At 53.2% G+C, this 23,231-nt stretch overlaps 1 protein-coding gene across 1 annotated transcript; it reads left to right on the top strand.

Annotated features, from left to right (window-relative positions):
- Positions 1 to 896: 896 nt before the first annotated feature.
- MAP2K3 (mitogen-activated protein kinase kinase 3) lies at positions 897 to 17,912 on the top strand. The gene is made up of 13 exons (XM_054391060.1): positions 897 to 912; positions 5,402 to 5,434; positions 5,830 to 5,899; positions 7,854 to 7,902; positions 11,163 to 11,276; positions 11,450 to 11,569; positions 12,037 to 12,153; positions 12,310 to 12,361; positions 13,153 to 13,280; positions 13,921 to 13,998; positions 16,444 to 16,583; positions 17,331 to 17,376; positions 17,829 to 17,912. Exons 1-13 carry the CDS (start codon positions 897 to 899, stop codon positions 17,910 to 17,912), a joined length of 1,047 nt encoding a protein of 348 aa, XP_054247035.1.
- Positions 17,913 to 23,231: the final 5,319 nt, after the last annotated feature.

The raw sequence follows: 23,231 nt of genomic DNA, 5'->3' as shown, positions 1-23,231 counted from the left end.
CCCCTTTCATCTCTCTCCCTTGCTATTTACTTGCCAAATCCACGCAGCAATTTCTATTTTGCCACCAGAGACGCCGGCTCGGTTGTCAACCCCTGGAATAGCTGCTGAGCTCTGTGCCCATATTGTCATGGAACAATATTTCTACTATTTGTTGTGGTAATAGTTGTTAGTGGCAAAGCAATTAAGGTGTTACCTGCAGCATGAAGAAATGTGACCTCTTTCCATCCCGGCACCCCCTCGGTGCCCGAATGCCAGTGAGCCTGGGCCCTGATGACTGCCTGATGCTGGCTGCTGGTAGGGCTGCCCTGGAGCGAGGGTCGCTCCGATGGGGATGCCGGGCGGGGAGGAGGGGGTGATGGAGAAGGCGGGAGCGGGTTGTGCCTCTCTGCCTGCAGGCTAGGTTTGAATGGCTGAATTCTTCGGAAGAAAAGGCGTCCCGCTGGGATGCACTGTTAGCAGTCCAGCGCTTCAATGGCTCCTGGAGCTGGGAGCTGGCTCCCGCCCAGTTTCCTGTTGACGTCAGCTGCTATTTCGCCGCTGCAGTTTTTACAACTGTTGAGCTTTCAAGGGTAACTGGAGCCGAGACCGGCCAGGCTCGGCAGCTGCCGATGAGGGAAGGCTCTGCTGCCTTCCGCAGCTCACCCTGCTCCCGGGCTCTGCGAACCCCGGGCCGGGAGAGCTGCCTGAAGCTAGCCCATGTATCCCCACTGCAAATAACCAGCGGTGCTTGCAAGAAGTGCCTGCTCTGCAGGATCCTGCAGGCTCTATCTATCTATCTATTTTTTTTCTTTCTTTTTTTTTTTTTTTTTTTTTTTTAACACCCTCCCTCCTGCCGTCCGCCCCCTTCCCGCTTTGCTGCCAGGCGTGCTGGAGTTCTGCTTCATTTCTGGGAAACCATGGACAAGAAGCAAGGTAGATGTTGCAATTTGCAAAACACGTGGTGGGGGAGAGCGAAGGGCTGATTCTGGTGCTAAAAGGGACTGTGGTAACTTTTGGGGGTCAATCCATGTTGGTTTTGCCCCTTTTTTTTTTTTTTTTCCTTGATTTTGGGGTCCATGTTTGCAGCTGGGGATCTATTTTTTTAAAGCATTGGAAACTTGCATGTTTTCTGTGGGGTTAAAACGCTGGCATCCTAACTGTAAAAAAAAAAAAAAAAAAGGCAGTTTAGCATGGGTAAAGGAAAATACTTGAAGGGTAAAGCTGGCTCCTTGCTCTGGTTTTGGTTGCATTCCTGGCACACAGGTCTTGCATGGTTGTCCCCTTGCTAAAAAGCCTGTTGCTTTGGCAAAGCTAGGCACCACGGCAGTCAGGAGCTCTGATTCAGCGTGGGCTGACAGGTCAGTTTGGAGCTGCAAGGGGCTTTTTCTGAGGCGTGTTTTTTCCCCTCCTCCTTGCTTGCTTCTTTGCAGAAGTGGCGAGCACGGGGCAGCGATGACCCGCGGGAGCCTCTCTCTGCAGCGGGACCTCGATGACTGATGGCTCTCGGCAGGTTGAGAGTCCTTTTTCCACTTCCACAGATAGCTTTTTCCACTCTCAACGGTGGAAAATAGCACAATGTGTGCTTGTGAGGAGCTGGCTCTTATGACTTGAGCAACCGAATTCCCCTCTCTGCTTTGCACCCTGCCTCTCATTTCTTTCTTTTATTTTCCCCCCCCTTGATGCTTTTTTCTTCCAGCTCTTTCTTTGCAGCAGGGCTGGGATTCACCCTCGAGCCTTCTGCCCCCATCCGTGGCATTTGACTTTCTTCCTTGAACTGAGGAGAACTGAGATGCATCCGAAACATTTCCCCTAGTGCTAACAAAGCAGCCTCCCGTGCCACAGCCATCCTTGGGACTTCATCTGGGGCTGGAACCAAAGCCCTGGGGAGGCAGTGGGGGCAGGTTTAATTTCAAAGGTCGGCTCAGGCAAATAGTTTTATTTGCAGTTCTTTAGATTGTCCTGTCATTTCTCTCCACCCACGCCAAAGGAGTAGGAAGGATAAAGCTCCTGGCGAGAGGTGCAGCATAATGGGCTGAAGTTGGTGGTGGCAAAGGGTAGGCTTCAGATGTTGAATTAAGCAGTTCCAGGAAATAATCTGTGTCAGTTCTGAGCTGGTGGAGGTTCCAGCATGAGAAAAAGTAATGGTGAGGCTCTTTTTTTTTTTTTTTTTTTTTTTTAAGGAGGAAATGGTGCCTTTCTTAGCATAAAGGATGCAGTTACGTGTCTGCAGCATCACGTGGGTTACAGTCTCCTCCACACCAGGAACTTTTGTCAGCTAATTTTCCCCTGCCCGGGTGTAAGGCTCAGTGCCGTGTGCCCCCATGGCTGGCAGCCCCTCCCGCTGCCCAGAATGTCACACTGGCAGTGCCCAGCCTGCTCCAGGCTGGCAGCAGAGCCCGTGGGCTCACAGGGGTAACCAGGACGTGTCCCCATGCTGCCTTTTTTGCCCCCACTGGGAGAATCTCTTGAGGGGAGATTCTGTGCTGCTCTGTGCTTGCAGCCACTGCTCTTGCAGGAGCTCAGTGCCCTGGGAAACTGGAGTGTTCCTGGGGTTTTCAGGTGACACAAAGTGTTCTTCATGTTAGAGCAATGCCTCCTGCACCCACCCTACCAGAACGTGGGGACAGAGAGTGCTGAGGTCTTGGTGGTGAGGAGCTGACAGCAGCTGCTTGCGGGGGCTGAAAGCAAGTGCTGCCCTGGGATGTATTCGGGACAGAAGGGCTTGAATTGCAAGGTCTTGTCATGCCCATCCCACTGCAATTTTGCTTTTCTTTCCCCTCTCGGACCTTTCCCCCATCCTCATTCAGCCTGAAACAGTGTGTGGGCTTTCCCTGAGGGGCTGCAGAGGCTCAAGAACGAGGTCACCTCCCAGAGGTGACACATCCAGCTCTGGAATATGCAGCAGCCTTGGGGCACTTGGGGGGTGGTTGATGGGCTGTGCAATAGTGGGGAGGCTTTGTCATGTCCCCATCTCTTGTCTGGGCTGTGCTTAACCCAGCCCCATAAGCAGCAGGAGAAGCTTTTGCAGCAAGAAGCAGGAGTTCAGGCCAGGTTGCAGGGTGCTGGAAAGCTCATGCCAAATTTTGGGAGAGCTGTACAGGCAAATCCAATCTCCACCTTGGCTCCCCCAGCTGCAGGGCAGCATCGAGGGTGATTTTATTCCTGCAGGCATGGGCTGAGCTGGGTTTTCCAGCAGCGTAGGTGGCCCAGACAGAGCCTGGGAGTGGTGGCAGAATACCTCCGGTTTAATCGGTGCTTTTTCAGGTTGGAGTTAGGAAATTTTTTGTGACGCTAGGTAGGACAGAGTGGGAAGGGGATCGGCACTCACCCTGGTGGTACAATGCCAGGAAGCCAGAGGCTGCAGGCTGGGGATACAGGGAGGTGGGCTGTTGTCCAGGCCTCCTGTTCTAGCAGTGTTTATGTGGAATGGCCAATTCACAGAGGCGTTAAGTGGCTGCAGGGGGTTTCTAACAGGGAATCTCAGCGTGCCCTGCTGCCCTTCTAGCCCGCGTTTGCAGATCCTGCCTGCAAGCTTGGGCTCCACCAAACAACGCACCCCATTGATTCCTGACCCCAGACTGGGTGCTTCCAGCTCCCTCCAGCCTGGTTTCTGCAGCCGGGGCTAAGGAGGGTTGACGCCGTATCCTGCAGGAGGCCTGGCTCGGGGAGCCTGTGGACCCTGCTCCTGCCGTGTGAGTCACCGAGCCGCGGCCGGAGCTGCCAGCGGAGCCGGCGGCACAGAGGGAGCTTTGTGCTGGCTGTGGAGTTACTATGGCAATGGGGGAGAGGGAGAACAAACAGATGAAGTAAAATACCATCCATGATGGGGGGCATTTCAGGGGTTTGTGTGAAGGTCTGGCTGGCAGCTGCTCTTGGGGGGCTGCACTGAACCCCCTGTCTGTGTTTTGGAGCAGGTTCTGGGGGAGAGACGCTCGGTGCAAGGCTTCTGGGCAGTAGCAAGCACAATCCATCCCCCTGGGTGGGCTGGGCTGGGCTGTGTGCCCACGGTGAGCTTGCCCAACTTGCCTGGATACAGAAGGACTCAGGACCCCAGTTATTAGGTTTTTCCTGAGCAGCAAGAGGCTGGGTGCCCGAAGGGGGAGGCATTTGAACCCATGGGCAGTGTCCTGCCGTCGGCTCTGCTTTGCCTTTGCTCCTCTCATTGCTCTACTAGGTATTTTGCAAAGTGTCTTTTGTGGGCATGCTGGACTATTGGTGATCCCCTTCCAGTGGTGGAGAAGGGGAACTTTGCAGGCTCATGAATTAGAATCCATGATTCCTGTGACATGGTCATGTCTCCAGAGGTGGTTTCCAGCCCAGTGGGATTGGCTTAGAGGAGAGGGTCTTGCTCATTGGTTTCATTGAGCTGGAAGTTCACATTGCTCCTGTAGCTCATGGAAACTGTGCTGGTCCCAACCCTTATGGGCCAGCTCTGACACAGGAAAGACAGCAGATTAGATGGGGATATGGACTTGAACCATACTGATTGCTTCAGCAGGGAGGGATGCTGCAGGTCCTGCAGTTAGGAGCTTTGCAGTATCTTGCAGACCAGCCTTTCCTTGCAGCCACAGCAAGGTTTGTGTTTGGGGAAAGATGGGACTGGAAAAGTGGGTTTTAAGCACCCCTCTTAGCTGAGGCATTTGGAGCTGGTGGGGGACAGAGATGGGGATGGAGGTTGGCTGTGATGGGAACATGCTAGACACGTATGGTCCTCCTGTCTCAGTGTTGAGGGAGCTTTCCCACAGTGCTGCATGTCCTCCTGAAATCCCAGCTCCTTGCCTCTCCCCTCCCTGCCCTGGCAGTCTTTGGAATGCAGGACTTTGTCCTCATGCCTCTTCCTGGGAGGCAGGCAGGTAGGAGCTGTTTTGAAGGGCTGTCCACTCCCAGCCCAGTGCCTGGAGCTCACCTTGACCTGGTACTTTTTAATGCATCTTCCAGGCCTGTGCAGCCAAAAGCACCTTTAGCTGCAAAATGCAGAGGGAAAGGGGAGTCAGGACTTGTTTTCAGCTGTACCATTTCAGCCCCCATCCTAGCTCCTCATGGTCTGTGAGTGACACTCTGGTTTTGCTTGAGGTCTGGTGGCTGTTGCCCTCTGTGCCAGATCTGACCCAAACTGCAGAAGGGCTCTGGCTCTCTCTAAGAAGACTTGGGTGGGATCAGGGTGGGGAGGCTGTGGGGCAAGGAGGAGACGGACAGGGAGCATTTTTGGGAGCGTCGCTAATGGCGTGGGGACCTCTTGTGGCTGGAGAAATGGGGATGAGGCCAGGCTTGGCTTGGCTGGGTTCTGTCTGCCTCCCTCAGCCTGCAGCCCAGCCAGGGCTGCTCTCCTTGAGTGCTGCCTGGGCCCATGAGGGATGCAGGCTTGGTACCTGATGGGTCTGGAGCATGGAGGCTGAGCTGATGTCTCCTTTCTCTCTTCCAGACTCCAAAGGATCGTTGGAGCCGCACAAACCGGGTAAGTGCCCTGCAGAAATCGTAGCTTTAACTCCTGAGCATCAGCAGTTAAAATCCCCAAAGACATAGGACTGTCTACCCATGAAGGGTAAAGAGCACTCTTGGGATGTCTGAGGAGCATTGCAAGGCACCATGAAACTTGGCAAACAGTCTCTTGTCAGTGCACTCCTCAGCATTTCTGCAGGCAAGTGCTTGATGGGGGCATCAAGACCCACTTGTGCTTCTGAGATTTTAGGCAGGTGGTTGTGAGCACTGTGACCTTCTTGTCACCTTGCTGTAGCTGTACAGTGCAGGAATCCAGGCTCTGCTTCCCTACCTGGTGGCTGCAGGCAGGAGAATGCTTGAAGGGAGACAAGTTAAAATGCCAGCTGCTGATGTGTGCATCTTCTCTTGCAGTGAAAGGCAAGAAGAAGAGGGACCTGAGGATAACATGTGTCCCCATCAAGCCACCTGTTGCCAACACCACGTAAGTGTCTCCCTTGCTTAAAGCCAGCCAAGTGTTCACTGGAGCTGGATTCAAGGTGATGGTGTCAAGGGGAATGGCCTGTGTAGACTTTAGAGTATCAGAATAGTTAGTTTTGTTTTTTTTTTTTTTTCTCTTAAGCTCTGACTTGTGGGAGATGAGAAGGAATTGCACATGTGTGCTGATGTGCACGCACACACCCACAGCCTGCATGTCTCTCTCTGGAAAGTTCTTCTTTGAGTTGAAATGGCTGAAAGGCAAAGGCTGGGAGGCTGCTGGGAGACTTCTCTTCAGTCTTCCAGCTGTGGTTGTGCTGATGCCAAAGGACTAAGTCGTGGTGGAGAAAAAAAACCCTCTTCCCTTGAACAGATTTTCTCATGCAGGGGAAGAGAAAAAGTGGTGGCAGTTGGACCGTGGAAGGAGCAGGGGGAATGAGGGTTAAGGGGTGAGAGATGAGGTCAATATCAGAGGTAATTTGAGTTGTTTGCAACACTTCACCTTGGTATGAAGAGGACACAGACATCTTGCATTGTTGTGCTGCTTGGTGCTGGTGCCCAGCAGTGTCTCAGAGCACTGGAATTTTGCTTTGCCCTGTTTGCTTCGTGCAGCTCATGCTTGTTATGCTGTGGGAGAGAGCCCAGCGTAGTGGCACTTGGTTTGACAAAGAACAGAAGGCTAAAATTCCTCTTCCATGATGCTCTTCCAAAACATCCCAGGCTGGTCTCAACCACTGAGCCTTGTTTGCTTCAGAAACCTGTTCTAGAGACCCTCCCAGCTTCAGGAGAGCAGTGAAATCCCTAAAAGGGAAAAACCACTACTGAAACCCCAGGTAGACAGGGCAAATCTGACAGAGGGGGAGCCTGGGGAGCTCCCCACTTGATGCTGAGCAGCCCAGCTTGCACATGCTGAGCCTTGCATGCAACAGCCACCTCCTTCCCTAATGGGTGCATCCATCCAACCCAAACTATTCCATGATTCTATGGCCTTGAAGCTCTCTCCCAACCATAGTCATTCTGTGTGATTGTGTTTCTGCTGCCGTTGGTGTTTGAATTTCCCCTGGGGAAGGCACCACGCTGGGGTTTGCAGAGTGCTTGCATGCCCAGAGGCTGGTGCAAGCTACCCACGACTCCTCTGAGCTTTTTTTCAAGCTGCAGTGCAAATATTTGCACAGTGCAAGGCTTCTGCAACGAGCCTGAAGTACTTCCTTGAAGCTGGGGGTTGCTGTACTGCTCTGATGGGAATGGAGAGGCTAAACCAGTTGGGCAATCTCAACTCTTAGAAGGTCCTGGGGGAGAGAGAGAGGGCAAAGAAGTGAGGCACAGGGGACAAAAGGGGACATGTCTGCTCTAAAAGTGCCCTGCTGCCCATAATGGGAAGTGGGTAGTGACAGGGGAAAAAAAAAAAATCCATGAAGGAAGACTTTCACCTGCGTGGTGTCGTGCAGAGCCTGACGCCGAGGTGCTGCCTGCTCTGCCTGCCACGCTGCCTGGCACAGGCCTGTGAGTGTACACAGATGACTCAGGGGTGAGGAATTACCTGCCGTGCCCTCAGCCTGCGTTTCGGGCTACGTGGCTGCCCTGTTACAACACCTGCCTGTCAAAACAGGACAGCTGAGCTGTTCTGCCACACAAACAGCTCCTCTCTCGCTTCCTGGGGCTTGCCTTCTTAGCAGGGATGGTTTCGTAGCCTCTTGGTTTGATGCCTGTCTCACCTGGCTGAGTCTGGGCTTCTTGCTGCCTGTGTGGAGTGAGTGCCTCGTGGGTGTGGGGCTGAGGTGTTGCTGGCATGATTAAAGCATGGGTGAGTGTTTGGAGGGGGCTGTTTTGAAGCCACGACAACAAGACAGGGTGGAAAGCAGTGGCTGAAAGTGCTTGAAGGAAGGTGAAACCTGGCTCCTTAGCCCCCAAGAGGGCTGAAGGAGCTGGACTTTCTCCTGACTCTCTCTCTTTTCCCACAGGCCTCCAAGGAACTTGGACTCCAGAACGTTCATTACCATTGGAGATAAAGTACGTGCCAGTGTGCTTTCTCTCTTTGCTTGCTTCCTTTTTCCTTTGCCTCCTGCACGGAGAGTTTCATGGATCATGCCTGACAACCTGTCAGGTTGAGGTTTCAGAGCACATGAGAGGACACAGTCTTGAGCTGCACCAGGGGAGGTTTGGGCTGGATGTTAGGAAGAAATTCTTCACAGAAAGAGAGATTGGCCGTTGGAATAGGCTGCCCAGGGAGGTGGTGGAGTCACTGTCCCTGGAAGTGTTTAAAATAAGACTGGATGAGGCACTTAGTGCCAGGGTTTAGTTGATTAGATGGTGTTGGGTGAGAGGTTGGGCTTGATGAGCTCAAAGGTCTTTTCCAACCTGGTTAACTCTGTGATTCTGCAACAGTACCCAGCTGGTGCAGCATCACAGGATGCATCTGTGTAGGGATGAGATCCCACAGCAGGACCTTGCCCTGGGGAAGCAATGGGGTGTCTGTATTGAGAGCAGTGACTGCTGGGGAGCTGAACATATCACTCAGCACATGTCACCCAGCCTGCAAGACAGCTCATCCCTGAGCATGTGCACTTGCTGGTGTTGCAGTCTCTGCAAGGCAGGTGGGTGACAGCAGAGGCTCAGTGTGCAGTTTTGTCCATTATGGGAGATCACAGTGGTCTCTTCACAGCCCCATCAGCCACCTCAGTCTGAGGAGATGGAACCAACCCATTGCCCCTATAGCAATGTGGCCTCACCTCCCTCTCACTGCCCCAAGCACAGTCTCCTTTGTCCTGCAGACCTGCAGTGCTGTGTTAGTGCCATGGCCAGGAGAAGATGAGCACAAAACTTTTCTTCAGCTCTCCAAAGCCTTTGCTAGCAACCTAATGAAAAGCACTGCTAGAAATAGCCACTCTTTTATTTCATTCTCTTGTTATGGGCCCTCCTGGGGCTGCAGAAGGCTGTTTGCAAGGGAGCTAAAAATACCATGCAGTGGCTCAGCCCTATATCTATCTGCTTACCTTCCAGCCTGGGAAGTGACTTGCCTGATGGTATCTGGGCTCCTTGGCCTCACTGCAAGGTTCTGGGGTTAAGGGAGAGGTGGAGAAGTTGGGTCCAGGGAACAATCCTGCTGCCTGTGCAGCCATTGTGCTGTGTATTAATAACTCTGGGAGAGATGCTCTGTGACAGCCTGGGCATGATGTGTGCAAAGGGGAGAGGCTGCAGCTTGGGGAAGGCTCTCCAGGTTTGTTTCCTTCCCTGCTCTGCCGGCTCCAGTGCTTGCAAGAGGGGTCTGGTCCAGGTGTTTTGGAGGAAGAGGGCTTGGGCAGAAGACCAGTTTCAGGTTCCTGGGGTGGGTGGTGACCTCAGGACCATCGGATCCATGTAGGTGATGCCATGCATCCTATTAGCAGGGCAGGGAAGCATCGGCTGTGTCACTGCATCACCTCTTGTTGCTGGGCAGGGCAGTGCTGGTTCCTGGAGTGTGCTGGGAATTGCCAGCTTCTGGGGAAGCCTTAGGGTAAATGCCAGGAAAAAAACCCAAACAATAACCTGGAACAACTGCAGAACACGTGTCCTGAAAAGCACCACCAGATCCTTCCTGGAGGCCTCTGCAGGAGCTGCAAGCCTGCCCTGCTCCTCCGCCAGCAGCCTGAGGCAGCAGGGTGGGGGGGTTGGACATATCCCACTTCAGCCCTGCTCTCCTCATTTCTGGAGCCACCATCTGTCCAGGAAAGGGCTGGCACCTTCCTGTGCTGGGCAGCACATAGCTCAGCACTGAGCTCAGGCACAGACCTCCCTTGCTCCCTGCCCTGGCCTCCTGCCAGCCACATCTGGCTCCAATAAGCAGAGACAGGGCTGGTAGGAAGGTCTGGTAGAGCTGGTGGCTGCTGGCCATGCAGTGGCCAGCACCAAGGGGAGGTTGCTGGCCAGGAGCCCAGCAGCCACATCTCCCAGCTTGGCTCCTTGACACCAAAGGCTGTTTCCTCTGGGCTCTGGGCGTAGCTCGCAGGCACAGTATCCGGCGCTGTGCCGTGCATGTTTCCCACCCTGGCTGCCTTTGTGGCTGCTGGGGCAATTTGGCATCCTGGTATTATTTTTGCTCCCTGAGACCGGAGGAAAGCTGGAGGCTGGATAAAGCCTGGCTAAAAGAAGGTCTGTGACTTCAGAGCAATGAACACAGCATCCCAAAATAGCCCCTGTCTCGCTCGGGCAGCCTCTGCCCTGCCCAGCAGAGCAGGGGGAGGTGTCCTTAGGGAAACTGACTCGTGGGTTGTGCAGGAGCTCGCTGGCTCCCTGCTGTGTGGGGCACAGGCTTGCCTGAGCACTCTGATGGGATTTTTCCAGCTTGAAGTGAGCTTTATGCAGTTGCAGTCACCTGGGCTGCTGTGTGGGTGCTAACTCAACGTTTTACCTTGCTGGCTGCTTTCTGCTGCTGGGAGGAAGTAAAACCCACCTGAGACCCCTGATTATTAGGAGTTGAGCTGCTGGGCTGCTGTGTGCACGATCCCACTGACCCTGAGGTGCTGTTAGACATGTAGGTGTGTTTGTGAAGGATCATCCCTTGGGATGCAGGGTGAGGTGGGGGATCCTGGCTGCACCCAGGCTTTTGGAGCTGTGGCAGAGGCTCCTGACTGCTGCTCATGTTGGCATGGGAGCTGTTAAAATCCTGCAAGGAGTTCAGCAACTGCAGAGAGACCCTTGTGTGAGTAATGCTGAGCAGGCAGAGAGGCACCAAGCTTTGGTGCCCTTTCCAGTGGCAGTGTGCCCTGGCTTAAAGGATGAAAGTCCTGATCTCTGGCTGCAGAGGGGGAATTAAATGTGCCCTGGTGGGTATGAGATGAGAAGCTTTGAGCTGTAGTTCAACAGAGCAAAAAATAACACTCATCTCCTCTAAGTGTGGTGCTTTGGGAGTTGGGCTCTTCTCACATGCAGCAAAGTGACAGGACAAGAGGAAATGGCCTCAAGTTGTTCACGGTGGATATGAGGAAAACTTCCTTCACAGAAGGGGTTCTCAGGCATTGGAACAGGCTGCCCAGGGAGGTGGTGGAGTCACCATCCCTGGAGGTATTTGAGATGTGTGGATGTGGTGCTTAGGGAAGTTAGCTTAGCAGCAGTGGTGGGATTGTGACCTCCCGGGGAGGGGTTGGCCATGGTGAGCTCAAAAACCTCTTTCAACCTCAACAGTTCTACGATTCTCTGGTGCATACAAGGAGCTGGTGGAGTCCTGCGGGTGCCAGCGTTTGGAAGTGCTGATGTCCTCATTGTCTGAATAATTTTTGTCTCTCTCCCTGAAGAACTTCGAGGTGGAAGCTGATGACCTGGTGGCGATTTCAGAGCTGGGCCGTGGAGCCTACGGGGTGGTGGAGAAGGTCCGGCACGCGCAGAGCGGCACCATCATGGCTGTGAAGGTGAGGACAGCTGCCTGCTGAGGGCAGTGGGGATCAGGATGGGCAGCTCTCAGGGAGTGCAGACACTGCTGAGCTCCACTGATCGGGGACAGGCTTGTCTTGGTTTGGCAGCCCCTGGTGTTGCTGCTGTGGTTTGGCTGTTGAAGGCTCTGTGCTCTGCTCTCTTGTCTCAGCGGATCCGAGCCACTGTGAACACTCAGGAGCAGAAGAGGTTGTTGATGGACTTGGACATCTCCATGAGGACAGTCGACTGCTTCTACACTGTTACCTTCTATGGAGCCCTCTTCCGTGAGGTACTGAGCTAAGGGGTGGCTGGTGGACCCTGGAGCACTGGGGGCTCATCCAGTTGCACTAAGGGCACTAAACTGTTCCAGACTACCTCTTGCTTTCTTCAGCCCACCTGAGCTGTTTGAGATGCTGCCACAACTTAAAGTCAAAGGCTTGAGCAGGTCTGATTCCTCACTCACAAGGCACATGCCCAAGCCTGTTGTCCTGGATCTACCCCAGGTTGAGTTTGGGGTAGATCCTCAAAGGAAGGCCACTGCAGGTAGTTTTGGTGGCTCCTGGACATCTGCCCATCACTGTCTAGTGCTGAGCTTGTGTGCTGGTGGTGTGGCCAGCAGTGGCTGTGTGTCAGGGACTTTGGCTTGCCCTGTATGGAAGCAACAGTGGCTCTTTGTCAGTTCATCTCCACTGCTCTCTTCAGCTCCTGAAGATTTCCAGAAAATTCCCTCTCAGCTGCTTTTTCTCGCACCTGCAGGGTGATGTGTGGATCTGCATGGAGCTCATGGACACCTCCCTAGATAAATTCTACAAGAAAGTGCTGGAGAAGAAGAAAACCATCCCTGAAGACATTTTGGGGAAGATGGCTGTGTCTGTGAGTGCCTCTTGGGTTCTCACATGGTTTTGTCTATTCCTTGAGCCTGTTGGAGGTCTCTGTTGTGGCCCATGGTGTGTGGGAACAGGTGGTGTTTGCAGTGGGAGGCTGGTGCTGTGTGTGTGACTAATGGCTTCTTGCTCTGTTTGTCCCCAGATTGTACGAGCCCTGGAGCATCTGCACAGTAAACTGTCTGTAATCCATAGAGGTAGGTGCTGGGTGGGGTTAGCAAGATGTGGCTGGAGACCTAGCCTTGAGATAAGTGATGTGAGGGCTCCTTTCTAGGAGATGGGTGGTGTGTCCCTCTGGGATGCCTACAGTGGGGTCTCAGAGTACTTAGGACCAAGGTGGACAGATCTATGTGCCCAAGGCTTGTTCCTGAGGTGCATCCCATGTGCATCTATTTGCATGAGCTTGTTCTTTTCCTCCTTTCCAGCTGAAGGGTTGAATATAGTAACTGAATTCCTCTCTCTGATGACAGAGGTGCCTCAAAGGCAGCTCTTGGGGACAAAATCCCCAAGCCTTCCTGACTGGGTAGGTCTAGCAAGGTGAGGGCTGAAGGAGGTCTTATAAAATGACAGATGGGAATTGTAACATTCAGGTCTTGCTCTTCGTGCTGGTGTGGTTTCTTGTGTAGCTGTGGACAGATCCTGATGGGCATGAGACAAACTGTCCTGAGAACTTGGGAGAGTTGTGATTTTAAGGATGTGTTGGGTGCATAAATGTCTCTTGAGGAGCTGAGCATTAACTCCTCAACATTTTATTTCAGCCTTTTGAGCTGCCTCATTAAGAGAAGAGGTCTGTCCTGCCTGAGGGGTGTGGTTATAGTTTTGCTTGTGTAAACTCCTATTGCAATAAAAGATTGGTGGGATTTTGTCTCCCCTTCTGTTAGGGCTTGCTTGGTCCCCTTCCAGGTCAGTGGGGAGTTGTCCATCTTGTCTCAGGCTCTCTGATACCTCAGCAAAGGCCTAATCTGCCCTCTTGTGTTCTCTCTCTTAGATGTGAAACCTTCCAACGTGCTGATCAACAAGGAGGGCCATGTCAAAATGTGTGACTTTGGGATCAGTGGCTACTTGGTGGACTCAGTGGCAAAGACCATGGATGCTGGCTGCAAACCATACATGGCTGTAAGTGTGCTTGTGTGGGACTGGAGCTGGCAGCCTTCAGCTGCCTTCAGCTGCCTTCATCCTTGACTCAAAGAGGCTGCCACTTCAGCCTTAGTTTCTGAGATAGAAACCACTTCAGAGTGCTCTGAGCTTCCTGACTCAGCACTGAGTTCTCCAAGGACAGGATTAGCTTCCCAGTAAGCCCTGCCATGTGCATAATCCCACAGCAGACTCCTCTGCCACCTTCCATTTGCAGAAGACTGGCTGCTGCTGCTTGTGCTTTAATGGAAGGAGTGCTCCTTGTCAGCTAGCAAATGCTGAGGCTTTTCTTGGCAGGATTGTTTAATTTCATCCTCAAGTCAGTGTGAATTTCCCTTTGCCATCTGTGACATGTGTGTGGGCTTGTGCTCCTGGGGCAGAGATCATGCTGCAGGGCTAGCACAAGCCTCATTCGGGAGCTGGAGGGGAGAGTTTCTGTAGGTTGTGTGGAGCAAGATGTGGCTTTCATCAGTGCTAGACTGAACCTCAGATCCTGCCCCTGTGAGGATGTGAGCCCAGGGGAGACTACCCAGCCTGGGTTTTGGAGCCAGAGGTTTGCACTGTGGGGCTTGCACTGGGAGAAAAGATAAGAGTTGTGATATCTTCCATTTTGCTGTTACAGCCAGAAAGAATAAACCCTGAGCTGAACCAGAAGGGCTACAACGTGAAGTCGGATGTCTGGAGTCTCGGGATCACAATGGTAATGCCAAGGGCTGGGAACAGCAGCCTGCAGCCCTGGGGATGGGATGGGGTCTGTGCTGGTGGGGTTCCATCCCTGCCATGACCAGTGGTGCCTGGTGGCTTCACCCCACCTAACAGGACTAAATTCTGAGTGTGATAGCTGAGGGCATGAGATGAGGTGCAGGGTGGAGGTGCTGCCCTGTGTGCAGAGGGATACCTCACCCCTAGGGAGGCAGCTGTGAACTGAGTGTGCCCCCAGCCTTGCCACCACTTCTGCAGCTCTTGCTAAGTCAGCTGGCAAGCTTGCCAGGAGGTGATCCGTCTTCTGCCCCTTCTCTGTTCTTCCCCTCCCTTCTTGCATGTTCCTGCTGAGTCCTGGGGAGTACAGCTGGGACAGCTAGCTGAGTGTGAGCCAGCAGTGTGCCCAAGTGGCCAAGAAGGCCAACAGCATCCTGGTGTGTATCAGAAATAGTGTGACCAGCAGGATCAGGGCAGTGATGGTCACTCTGTACTCAGCATTGATGCGGCCACAGCTCAATTCTGGGTTCAGTCTTAGGTCCCTCACTAGGAGAAGGACATTGAGGTGCTGGAGTGTGCCCAGACAAGGGCAATGAAGCTGGTGAAGGGTCTACAGCACAAGTCTTCTGAGGAGCACCTGAGGGAATTGGAGTTTTTTAGCCTGGAAAAAAGGAGGGGAGACCTTCTGACACTCTGTAAGTCCCTGAAAGGAGGTTGGAGCAAGGTGGGGGTCAGTCTCCTCTCCCAGATTATAAGCAATAGGGTAGGAAATGGCCTCAAGTTGCACCTGCGTAACAGCAGGCTTAGTTGGGTGTCCAAGAATTTGGGCTTTTAATTGCTCTGCTGTTCCCCATGCACTGGCTGGAGAGGTTTGGAGTGGAGCAGGGTTTGCTGTCGTGGGTCACAACCTTCCTGCTTGCATCCCCCTCCTGGGTTAGCAAAGCCTTGCAGGAGGATGGGGGTGAGGTCGCTGCATTGAGGGATGCTGTGCATGCTTTGCAGCAAGCCCTGCCTGCAGGGCAGGTCAGAGCAGCCAACAGGAAGGGGAAATGCTTTCAGTTCCAACATTGCAGCTGCTCAGGATGGTTTATCTACCTCCTGCAAGAAACCGATCTTGCAGAGAGCAGCTGAGATCTCCTGGCGCCAGAGGACAAAGGAAATCCCAGCTGCTGGCTCCAGGGGGATGCCGAGGCTCTCCCTTTCCAGGAGACTCTGCCTGGGGCTAGATTGTTTTCAGGATTTTTTTTTTTCTGTGCCCTCTTAGCCGTGGCCTTTGTTCTGGGTGCTGCACTCTCACATTTATGTGCACCCTGCCCATCTCTTGGCAGATATTCCCCAGCTTGTTTTGTCTGCAGTGCCAAACCCAAGCCCCTCTCCTTGGTGTCCCTGTGCCAGAGCTGGGCTGGCTGGCTGGAAATGTAATCAGCTCTGGCTTTCCTCCCAAAATGCAGGAAGCTGTGGGATGGGAGATTGCATGAATGATGAAGTCTCTCAACCTTTCCAAGGCTGCATGGGAGAGGAGACCTTGCTTGAAAGCCTGCCAGCCTGCAGCCGAGTGGAGCCCCAACCTGCCTGATTCCCTCTAATGTCTTCCTCCTGGGCTGGCTTCTTGATTTTTTTTTTTTTTTTTTTTTAATTTCTGAAGGGGTTTGATTTCAGATTTTTGTGGTTGAGCTAAGCCAGGCCTTTCTGACTGGTGGCTGCATTCAGTTTTCCAGCAGCAGGAGCTGAGCTCCCCTGACCTGAGCCAGAGGCAGGCATCCTGTCAGTTCTCTTACTCCTCCCATCCCATCCCATTCTGCCAGGTGTGGAGGTTCTGTTGCTCATTTCAAGACTCTTGGCATGAGGACACTGCCTAAGATATGATGGACCTGATGATCACAGGATATTAGGGTTGGAAGGGACCTCCAAAGATCGAGTCCAACCCACCCTGCCAGAGCAGGATCCTGCCTGAATGGGTGAGGGAGCAGAGGTGACCTGTAGGAAGGACGCAGTGATTGGGATGGTTTTAGCAAAAATCTTCCTTAAGTGATGTTCCACCACTTTTTTCTGGGGTTTGTGGACTTTTTGTGTGTGTGCCTAACTCATACAGTACCAGCCTGAAGCCCAGAGGCTGCCTTGTGGTGAGCAGAGCACTTTGGAAGGCAGTGCAGAAAGGGTGTGCTGTTATCTTTTTAAATAATCCCATTTTACATCTCTTTGGTGGCTTCCTGTAAATGCATTAATATGCTGAACCAGCCACCAGAGGAAGTATTTTTGGCCTCTGGGCCTTTGTATTTCTTTTTTTTTTTTTTTCTTTAGAAAAAAAAAAAAAAAGGCAGAAAGTGGTATGACCCAAATTGAAAATGGGTAAGGAAAGAGGTTTTTCATTTCAGGTCTGAGGTAGGCAGGCTGCATGGGGCTGTGCTCATCCCAGTGTCTCACACCAACCTGTCTCCACCCTCAGATCGAGTTGGCCATTCTTCGCTTCCCATATGAGTCCTGGGGGACTCCCTTCCAACAGCTCAAGCAAGTGGTGGAGGAGCCCTCACCCCAGCTGCCCACTGACCGCTTCTCCAAGGAGTTTGTGGACTTCACAGCACAGTGGTGAGGCTCTGGCAGGGGCTGGTGGCTTTTCCCAGCCTGGCTGATCCTTAGGGGGTTGGAGGGGACAGCGTGGGGCTGGGGTTGTCATTCTTCAAGAGCACATTTCTCCTCGATCTCAAGATACCGAGGCTGGTGCTTGGCCGTGGCAGGAAGCGCTGCCCAAAGTGATTTTGCTCTCAGCCTGACTCACTCAGGCTGGTTGGAAGGTGCAGAAGTTTCTCTTCCCCCTTTTGCCATCGCTGCTGCTGCTGCAATGTTGATGTTTTCTGGCAAAGCAGCAATGAAATGAGAACAAGGACCTGGCAGCATCTGTGTGCCTCTGGGTGAAATCTGATCTGTGGTTTTGTGGCTCCCTTCGGGGTGTTCCTCTGCTCCCTGTGTGCTACTCGGAGGTGCAAGGCAGAGGTGGATCCACCAAGGCAAAGCTCACCCTGTGAGTGGTGAGAAGCCATCTCCTCTCTTCCCTGTTTGTTCTGTCTGTGTGGACAAGCAGGAGCTGTGTGGGGCAGGTGACAGCAAGCTTGGCTTGTGCTTTTTGTGGCAAAACACTGAGAGTTTGTCCTTTCCCAGTTACCTGCCTGGCATCTTCGCTGGTGGTTCAAACCTGCTCAGCCAAGGTGGGAAAGGAATAGGTGGTATCCACAGAAGGATGCCATGCTGGTTGGGAAGGGGAGATCCCTTGTGACAGACCACACAGACCAGAAGAAGATCTTAACAGACTTTCTCCCCTCTTTTCTTTGATTCCAGCTTAAGGAAGAACCCTGCTGAGCGAATGAACTATTTAGAACTTATGGTAAGTGTGGAGCCATTCCTACTGGTCTTTGTCCCAGTGCATTCTGAAAGTCAAAGGACAACGGGACATGTGGGTGATTTTTCAGGCACAGAGTGGCAGGGGTGTAGTGTGCCTGAGGTGGAAAGAAGGGTGTGTTGATTCCATGGGTGTTAAGGTCAGGGTTTCTCGGTGTTCTTTCCCTCTGCCCTGTCTGCTCTTGGCAAGATCAGACCTGAAGTAGTGGTAGTACCAAGGTGGGCTGTCCCCCTGGGGTTGAACCTAGAAACACCAAACCTGACAGCATTAGTTAATCTTTGAGCTGAAGGATGGTGTCCATGGGAGCCTGGGGAGAGGAGGTTGATGTTCCGTGACTTCCCGAGCACCTTGCCAGCTGTGCGACATCCCCCAGGGACTGCTCTTGGACCTGCCTGTGTGTGGGCATCAGCTGATGTTGTCTTTGGTCTCGTTGGCAGGAGCACCCTTTCTTTACTTTGCATGACACCAAAGAGACTGACATGGCTTCCTTCGTGACAGAGATCCTGGGGGAAGACTCCTAACTCGGAGCTCACAGCTTTGTGCAGTCCCCTCCAGCCTGGCTTCCCCGCACAGGAGCGAATGAGGACTCCGATGGTGGTTTGCACAAATCTCACTTCCCCAACCTGTGGGCATCTCTGGCCCCATCTGGCTTCTCAGTCTCTTTTCTCTTTGCCCCATAAACCAAATACCCCAGGATGAGTCTTCTGAAGCCAACACCTTCCCAGCTAAGCCATGGAGATGGAAGGTTCAGGAGTTCCCTGCTGACACCAGTGTATTGGTCCCGGGGAGAGGACCATGCCTGTGGTTCTTGAGTGGACTCGGGGCAGAGGGTGCCAGAGGGCATCTCCCCTCCCCAGCAGCCTGGTGCACAGTGCAGGGAGGTTTTGTTTCTGTGCTTGCCTGGGGAAGGCAGAAAAAAATGCTGCTGTGCTCACCCAGCTCTTCTTCCCTCCCTTCCCCGGAGTCAGGTCTCATTTGCCTTCCCTTTGTGCCCAGCTGTCTGCCCCCAGGAACAACTTCTTAGGGGGCAGTGGGGCTCCCTGGGCACGCTGCTGTTCACACCAGAGGCTGTTTTAATGCCTGGCTCAACACCTGACTGACCCTTCGAGGCAGCACCAGGCTGGGTGTCCTCCTCCCTTCCTCAGTGCACTGCTCCCATGGAGGGAGAAAAAAGCATTTTCCGATGAACTCACCTTGACGTCAGCATCAAACCCACGTTCTCCCCATGCCTGCCCACAGGACTTCACCAGCACACAATGCTCCCTTCCCCATGTGGGCACAAAGTGATGGAGGGACAAACAGGTCCCCAGACACTGCCTGGCTCTCCTCCAGCCCCGGGTTGGCAGGACACATCCCCATCTCTGGGCATCTAATGCCTTTGACTGCCTCCGAGAGAAGACTTTGCTCCATCTCCCTTCCGACCTGGAGCTCATGCTAAGACCTCACACTGTGACACCTGCTCATTTTCGGAGGCCCTTCGTGTCCCACACTGCCTTTGAACCCAGCAAGGTGTCAGCTGAGATTGAAAGCCCAGGGCCTGCCCCGGGGGCCGTCGCCGGTTGTACATTTTCTGTCTGTACAACGCAGGACCTCGTAACGCGTTCCCTGGTTTTAACCTAACTTGCTTCTGTGGGAGGAGGGGAGGAGCACTTCCTTCCCTGCTTAACAAATCCACTGTGAAAACCTGATGTGTTTCTCCACTCTCCCAGCCTGAGCACTCCATCAGGAGCTCCAGGAGCCAACAGGATTTCTGTCTTCTGCTGTATCTGATCACGGGATGAACGCAGCGGCTGTGGATTTTGTTGGGGTTTTCTTTTTTCTCTTTCTTTTTTAATAGATTGACTTTTTTCAGAGGGATTTTTTTGTTTTGTTTTGGTTTTGTTTCTTTTCTAATATATATATTTCTGTGTATGTGTGCTATATATATATATTATATATTTTTAAATCAACAATGAATGTGTGAATGTCCTATGTGGCCAGCAGATTTGGTGATACGGCTAACATTTTCCTGGCTAATTTAGGGTGGTGGGGAGGGGGGTCACTAGAAGACACCCTGGCCTAAGACTTCTATTGTTTTTGTTGTGTTTTTTTTTTTTAATTGAAATATATCTATTTTTCAACTGAACCTTTTAAAACCACCTTTCCTAAAAGCCACACCCTGGAGGTCTGGCTTTCAGGGTGCAGTTCCAGTGTTCTGTGTCCCCTTAAATCCATTGCTCCCTGCTCCTGCAGCCCAGGGTTTGAAGTGACACTGGAGACCCTATGCTAGGGAATGGGGCTGCCTGACACCATCTGTTCCTGTGAGGTGCTCCTGAGGGAAGCTGCTCCAGGGTGCAAATGTTTTCAGTCCTTTACCATGCAGCAGAGCTTTTCCCCCCATCACTGCTTTAACCTCATCCCCAAGCCCACAAACCCTGAGAACCAGCCCAGGCTGAGCTGGACAAACCCTATTCAGTTGTGCTGGACGCTGACCCCCCTCACCTCTCTGCTTCATGTAAAATAAGAAGGTGGTTCATGTTCTCCACATCTTTCTCCTCGACCCCACTCTGCAAACCACCCAATGCTCTCCAGGAGCCCCTGTACCATTACCTGCTTGGTTTGGCAGCTTTGCAGCCCAGATGTACAATTGGATTTTTGTTTTTCATTGCTGGTTGCTTTGGATTGTTTCTGGTTTTGATGTTGAGTTTTTGGGTTTGTTTGTTTTCACTTTTCTCCTTGTTCCCACCCCTTTCCCTACCCTTTATCTCACCCTTATTAGGTGCTTTGGGGAATGGTGATTTTTCTTTTTGCATGTCTCCTGCTTTTCTCCTCTTGGAAAAAAAACAAACCCTCCCAATTCCTATATTTTGGGGAAAGGGAGCATTGGCCCTTTCAGACCCAGGGGAGATGCCTCTGGGATGGGCTTGGGTCCCTGTGGATGAAGCAGGGCTTTGCTGAAGAGGCAAACACAACCCCCTCACGTGCCCTCTGCTTGGCTTCATCCAACGTGGGTCTTCCCTGTCCTTCACACCCCACTCTTTCCTGTCCTGGTCCCCTCCTCGGTGGCAGGGGGTACTGGCAGCTTCAGGGGACACCAGCTTGGCTTTAAGGTGGACAAGGATTTTGACTCTCATCAGAGGCCCCTTGTATTGTTGAGAATGGTCTGTACCCATTAAACCCAGTCCTTGTTTCCAATAAAATTCACCCTCAACCCCACTTGTCTCTCGTCTTGGTCTGTCTGGCACCTGAGCAGCCCAGGGATGGGTGGATGACTGCCTGGGAGGGATCCTGCCGCATCTGTGCCTTGTCCTCGTACCATAGGGTAAGGCTGGTCCCGACCTGAGGCTTGTATGGGCTGGGGCCCCCTGAGCATCGCCTCTGAGAGTGCTGCCAGGATCATCAAAGGACTCTGCTTCCCCTCGGGAAAGCGGATGGGGGCCGGGGGCCGGCTGCCTGGGGCGAGAAGGCAATGAGATGCTCGGTCGGGGGCGATCTTGGGGTGGTCCCAGGGGCAGAAAGGGGAATCCGAGGTCTGTCTGCCTGGGGCAGGGGGACAGGCGACTGAATCCCCCTGGTGGGGTCCCAAGGGTGGGAGGGGAGAGTGGGGTCCGTCTGCCTGGGGCTGGAGGGCAGCAGGACGCTCGCGGGGGCGTCCCGGGGGCGGCAGGGCTGCCCGTGGCCGCGAGGGGGAGGCAGTGCCCGGTACCGGCCCCGCGGGATGAGCCTCGGCTGGTGGCGGCCCCAGGCGGGCATCGTCCCGTCCCTGCTTATCCCCCAACATGCTGTGCCACCTCTCCCCAGCACCTTCCAGCCATCCCTCGGGGCTGCGTGGCCGGGATTAGGGGGCCGCCAGCTGGGCATCGCCGCAGGTCTGAGGGGCGGTGGGGGTGGGGTGGTGGCGATGTTGCCCTCCAGGCAATGGGACAGCGGGAAGGAGAATGGACCCTCCCCAAATATTTCCCCTGTCGGCCTCCACCGGGCAGGGTCAGGCTGGGGACGCCAGGTCCTTCGGGCACCGGGACTTCGGTGGTGATGTTTTGCCTGGCAATGGGACCGAGAGGTGTCAGGGATGCTGTGGGTGGACTGGGACCTCTGACTAGGATACTGTGGGTATCCGCAGGGACCTGTGGCAGGGGTACTGTGGGTGAGCAGGGACCTCAGTGGCACCCACAGCCCACCCACATGGCTGGGGGACATTGGGAGGAGGGGCCTGGGCCAAGCTGGAGAGCTCAGCGTTTCAATTACCAGCTTAATAGCTGCATCGAGAGCCATTAAAAATGCATCAGTGCCTCCGAGGAAAGAACTTCAGGAGAAGCAGAAAATTCATCACTTCGAGTTCCCTTATTAGGAGAAATGGTGTTTTTTTCCCCCCTCTGCTTGTCTCAGCTATAGGCAAAAAGAGGTTATTTCTACCCAGTAACTTCCCATGGGTCTATCACAAGGTGTAAACAGGCAGTGCCCAAACCTGGGCAAGAGGATACAGCTCATGATGCAGAAAAAGGAAAACTCATCTGATCCCACACCAGGACAGGACATTGAGACCATCACTGTGACAGCATCTCAGCTCTCCTCAATTTTAGTGCCAACAGCTTTCCCTGCCCTTTCCTGAGCAGCATGTGTTGGGAGTGGGCTCTCTAAGAAGTCAGACACCCAAATGTGCTCTCCCAGCACAGTGTGGGTGTTGGTACTGGTCATACTGGCCCTGTGCTGGGCTGCTGGGTCTCTCCAGGAGCTGCTGAGCTGGAGCTCATGCCGTTCCTGAGGAGCTGGTTGTGGAGGAGGGCTGGCTGATAGCGTTAGCAGGGGGTGTGATGATGCAGCCAGTTTTCTGGGGCTGCAGGTTACTTATTTGGCTTATTTTTATTTCTTTTCTTTTTCTTTTTTTTTTTTTTTTCCTGAAGGTGGCTGAGGCTGTATCTAGGGCAGGTTGGTTGTTTTTTTTGGGAGGTTTTTTTTTGGTTCAAGTGGCCTGTGGGCACCTTCTAGATGGATGGTGTGAATTAGAGAGTTCATGCAGGCCATGGGTTTGTGTGAGATGTGTTCAATCCTCCCCTAATAGCTGTCTCGCCCAGAAACTTCCAAGGCTCCTGCTCTTGTAGCACCTAAGTGCTAATGAGCTGAAGCTGCAGAATACCAATGAGACCTCAGGAATATGGATCAGCCTCTTCAGACCCAGCTAGGCTGGCCAGAGGCTTTAAAATACTTTCAGCTGGTACCTGGAGGGACTGGTGCAGCCCATCAGGGAGGGAAGGAGTTAAGTGAGGTGTGCCTGGGTTGGAGAAGGTCTTTGCTGCCCAAAGTGAGCTGCTGTGGAGGTCTCCCAGCTCTTCTCTCCAGCAGAAGGGTAGGTGGTTTGTTTTGGGGTGAGGAGAGCTCAAGCCTTGGTTTAATTGTGACTGTCCAGGTGATTTGGTGCCTTGCCCTTTTTTCCTTGATAACTGCTTATCCCTGGCTGTGAGTTTCTAAGCGTTGCTCTCTTTTCAGCATTGATTTGTATAAAGCATCTCCAAGGCTGGTTTTTAAATCCAGTCCCAGTGAGTGTGTAGTTATGGAGTGGGCCATGGGATTGGCCCGTGTGCAGCTGCTTGGCTACTGCATTCCCCTGGGGCTTGCTCCAGGGCAAACCCCAACTCTCCACTGATGGGGTGCTGGAAACCTGGGCTGATCTTCTATCTTCAGCAGGAGCCCCAAAGCAAGGGGAACACTTCTGGCTTGCCCAGTGAATATGGACCTCCTGCCTTCCCTCCTGGTTTGAAATTCCTGTCGATTTTTCAGAGGTGGCAATGATGGTGGGGAACGTGGGGGTGGGAGAAGGAACCTTTGGTAGTGCAAAGCTTGAAAATATCAAAGACTGAAGGGAA

Source organism: Indicator indicator, chromosome 22 (genome assembly GCF_027791375.1).
Source record: "Indicator indicator isolate 239-I01 chromosome 22, UM_Iind_1.1, whole genome shotgun sequence".
NCBI classification, from domain to species: domain Eukaryota; kingdom Metazoa; phylum Chordata; class Aves; order Piciformes; family Indicatoridae; genus Indicator; species Indicator indicator.
The sequence above is the reverse complement of the archived record's forward strand: the minus strand, read 5'-3'. Positions and strand labels throughout refer to the sequence as shown.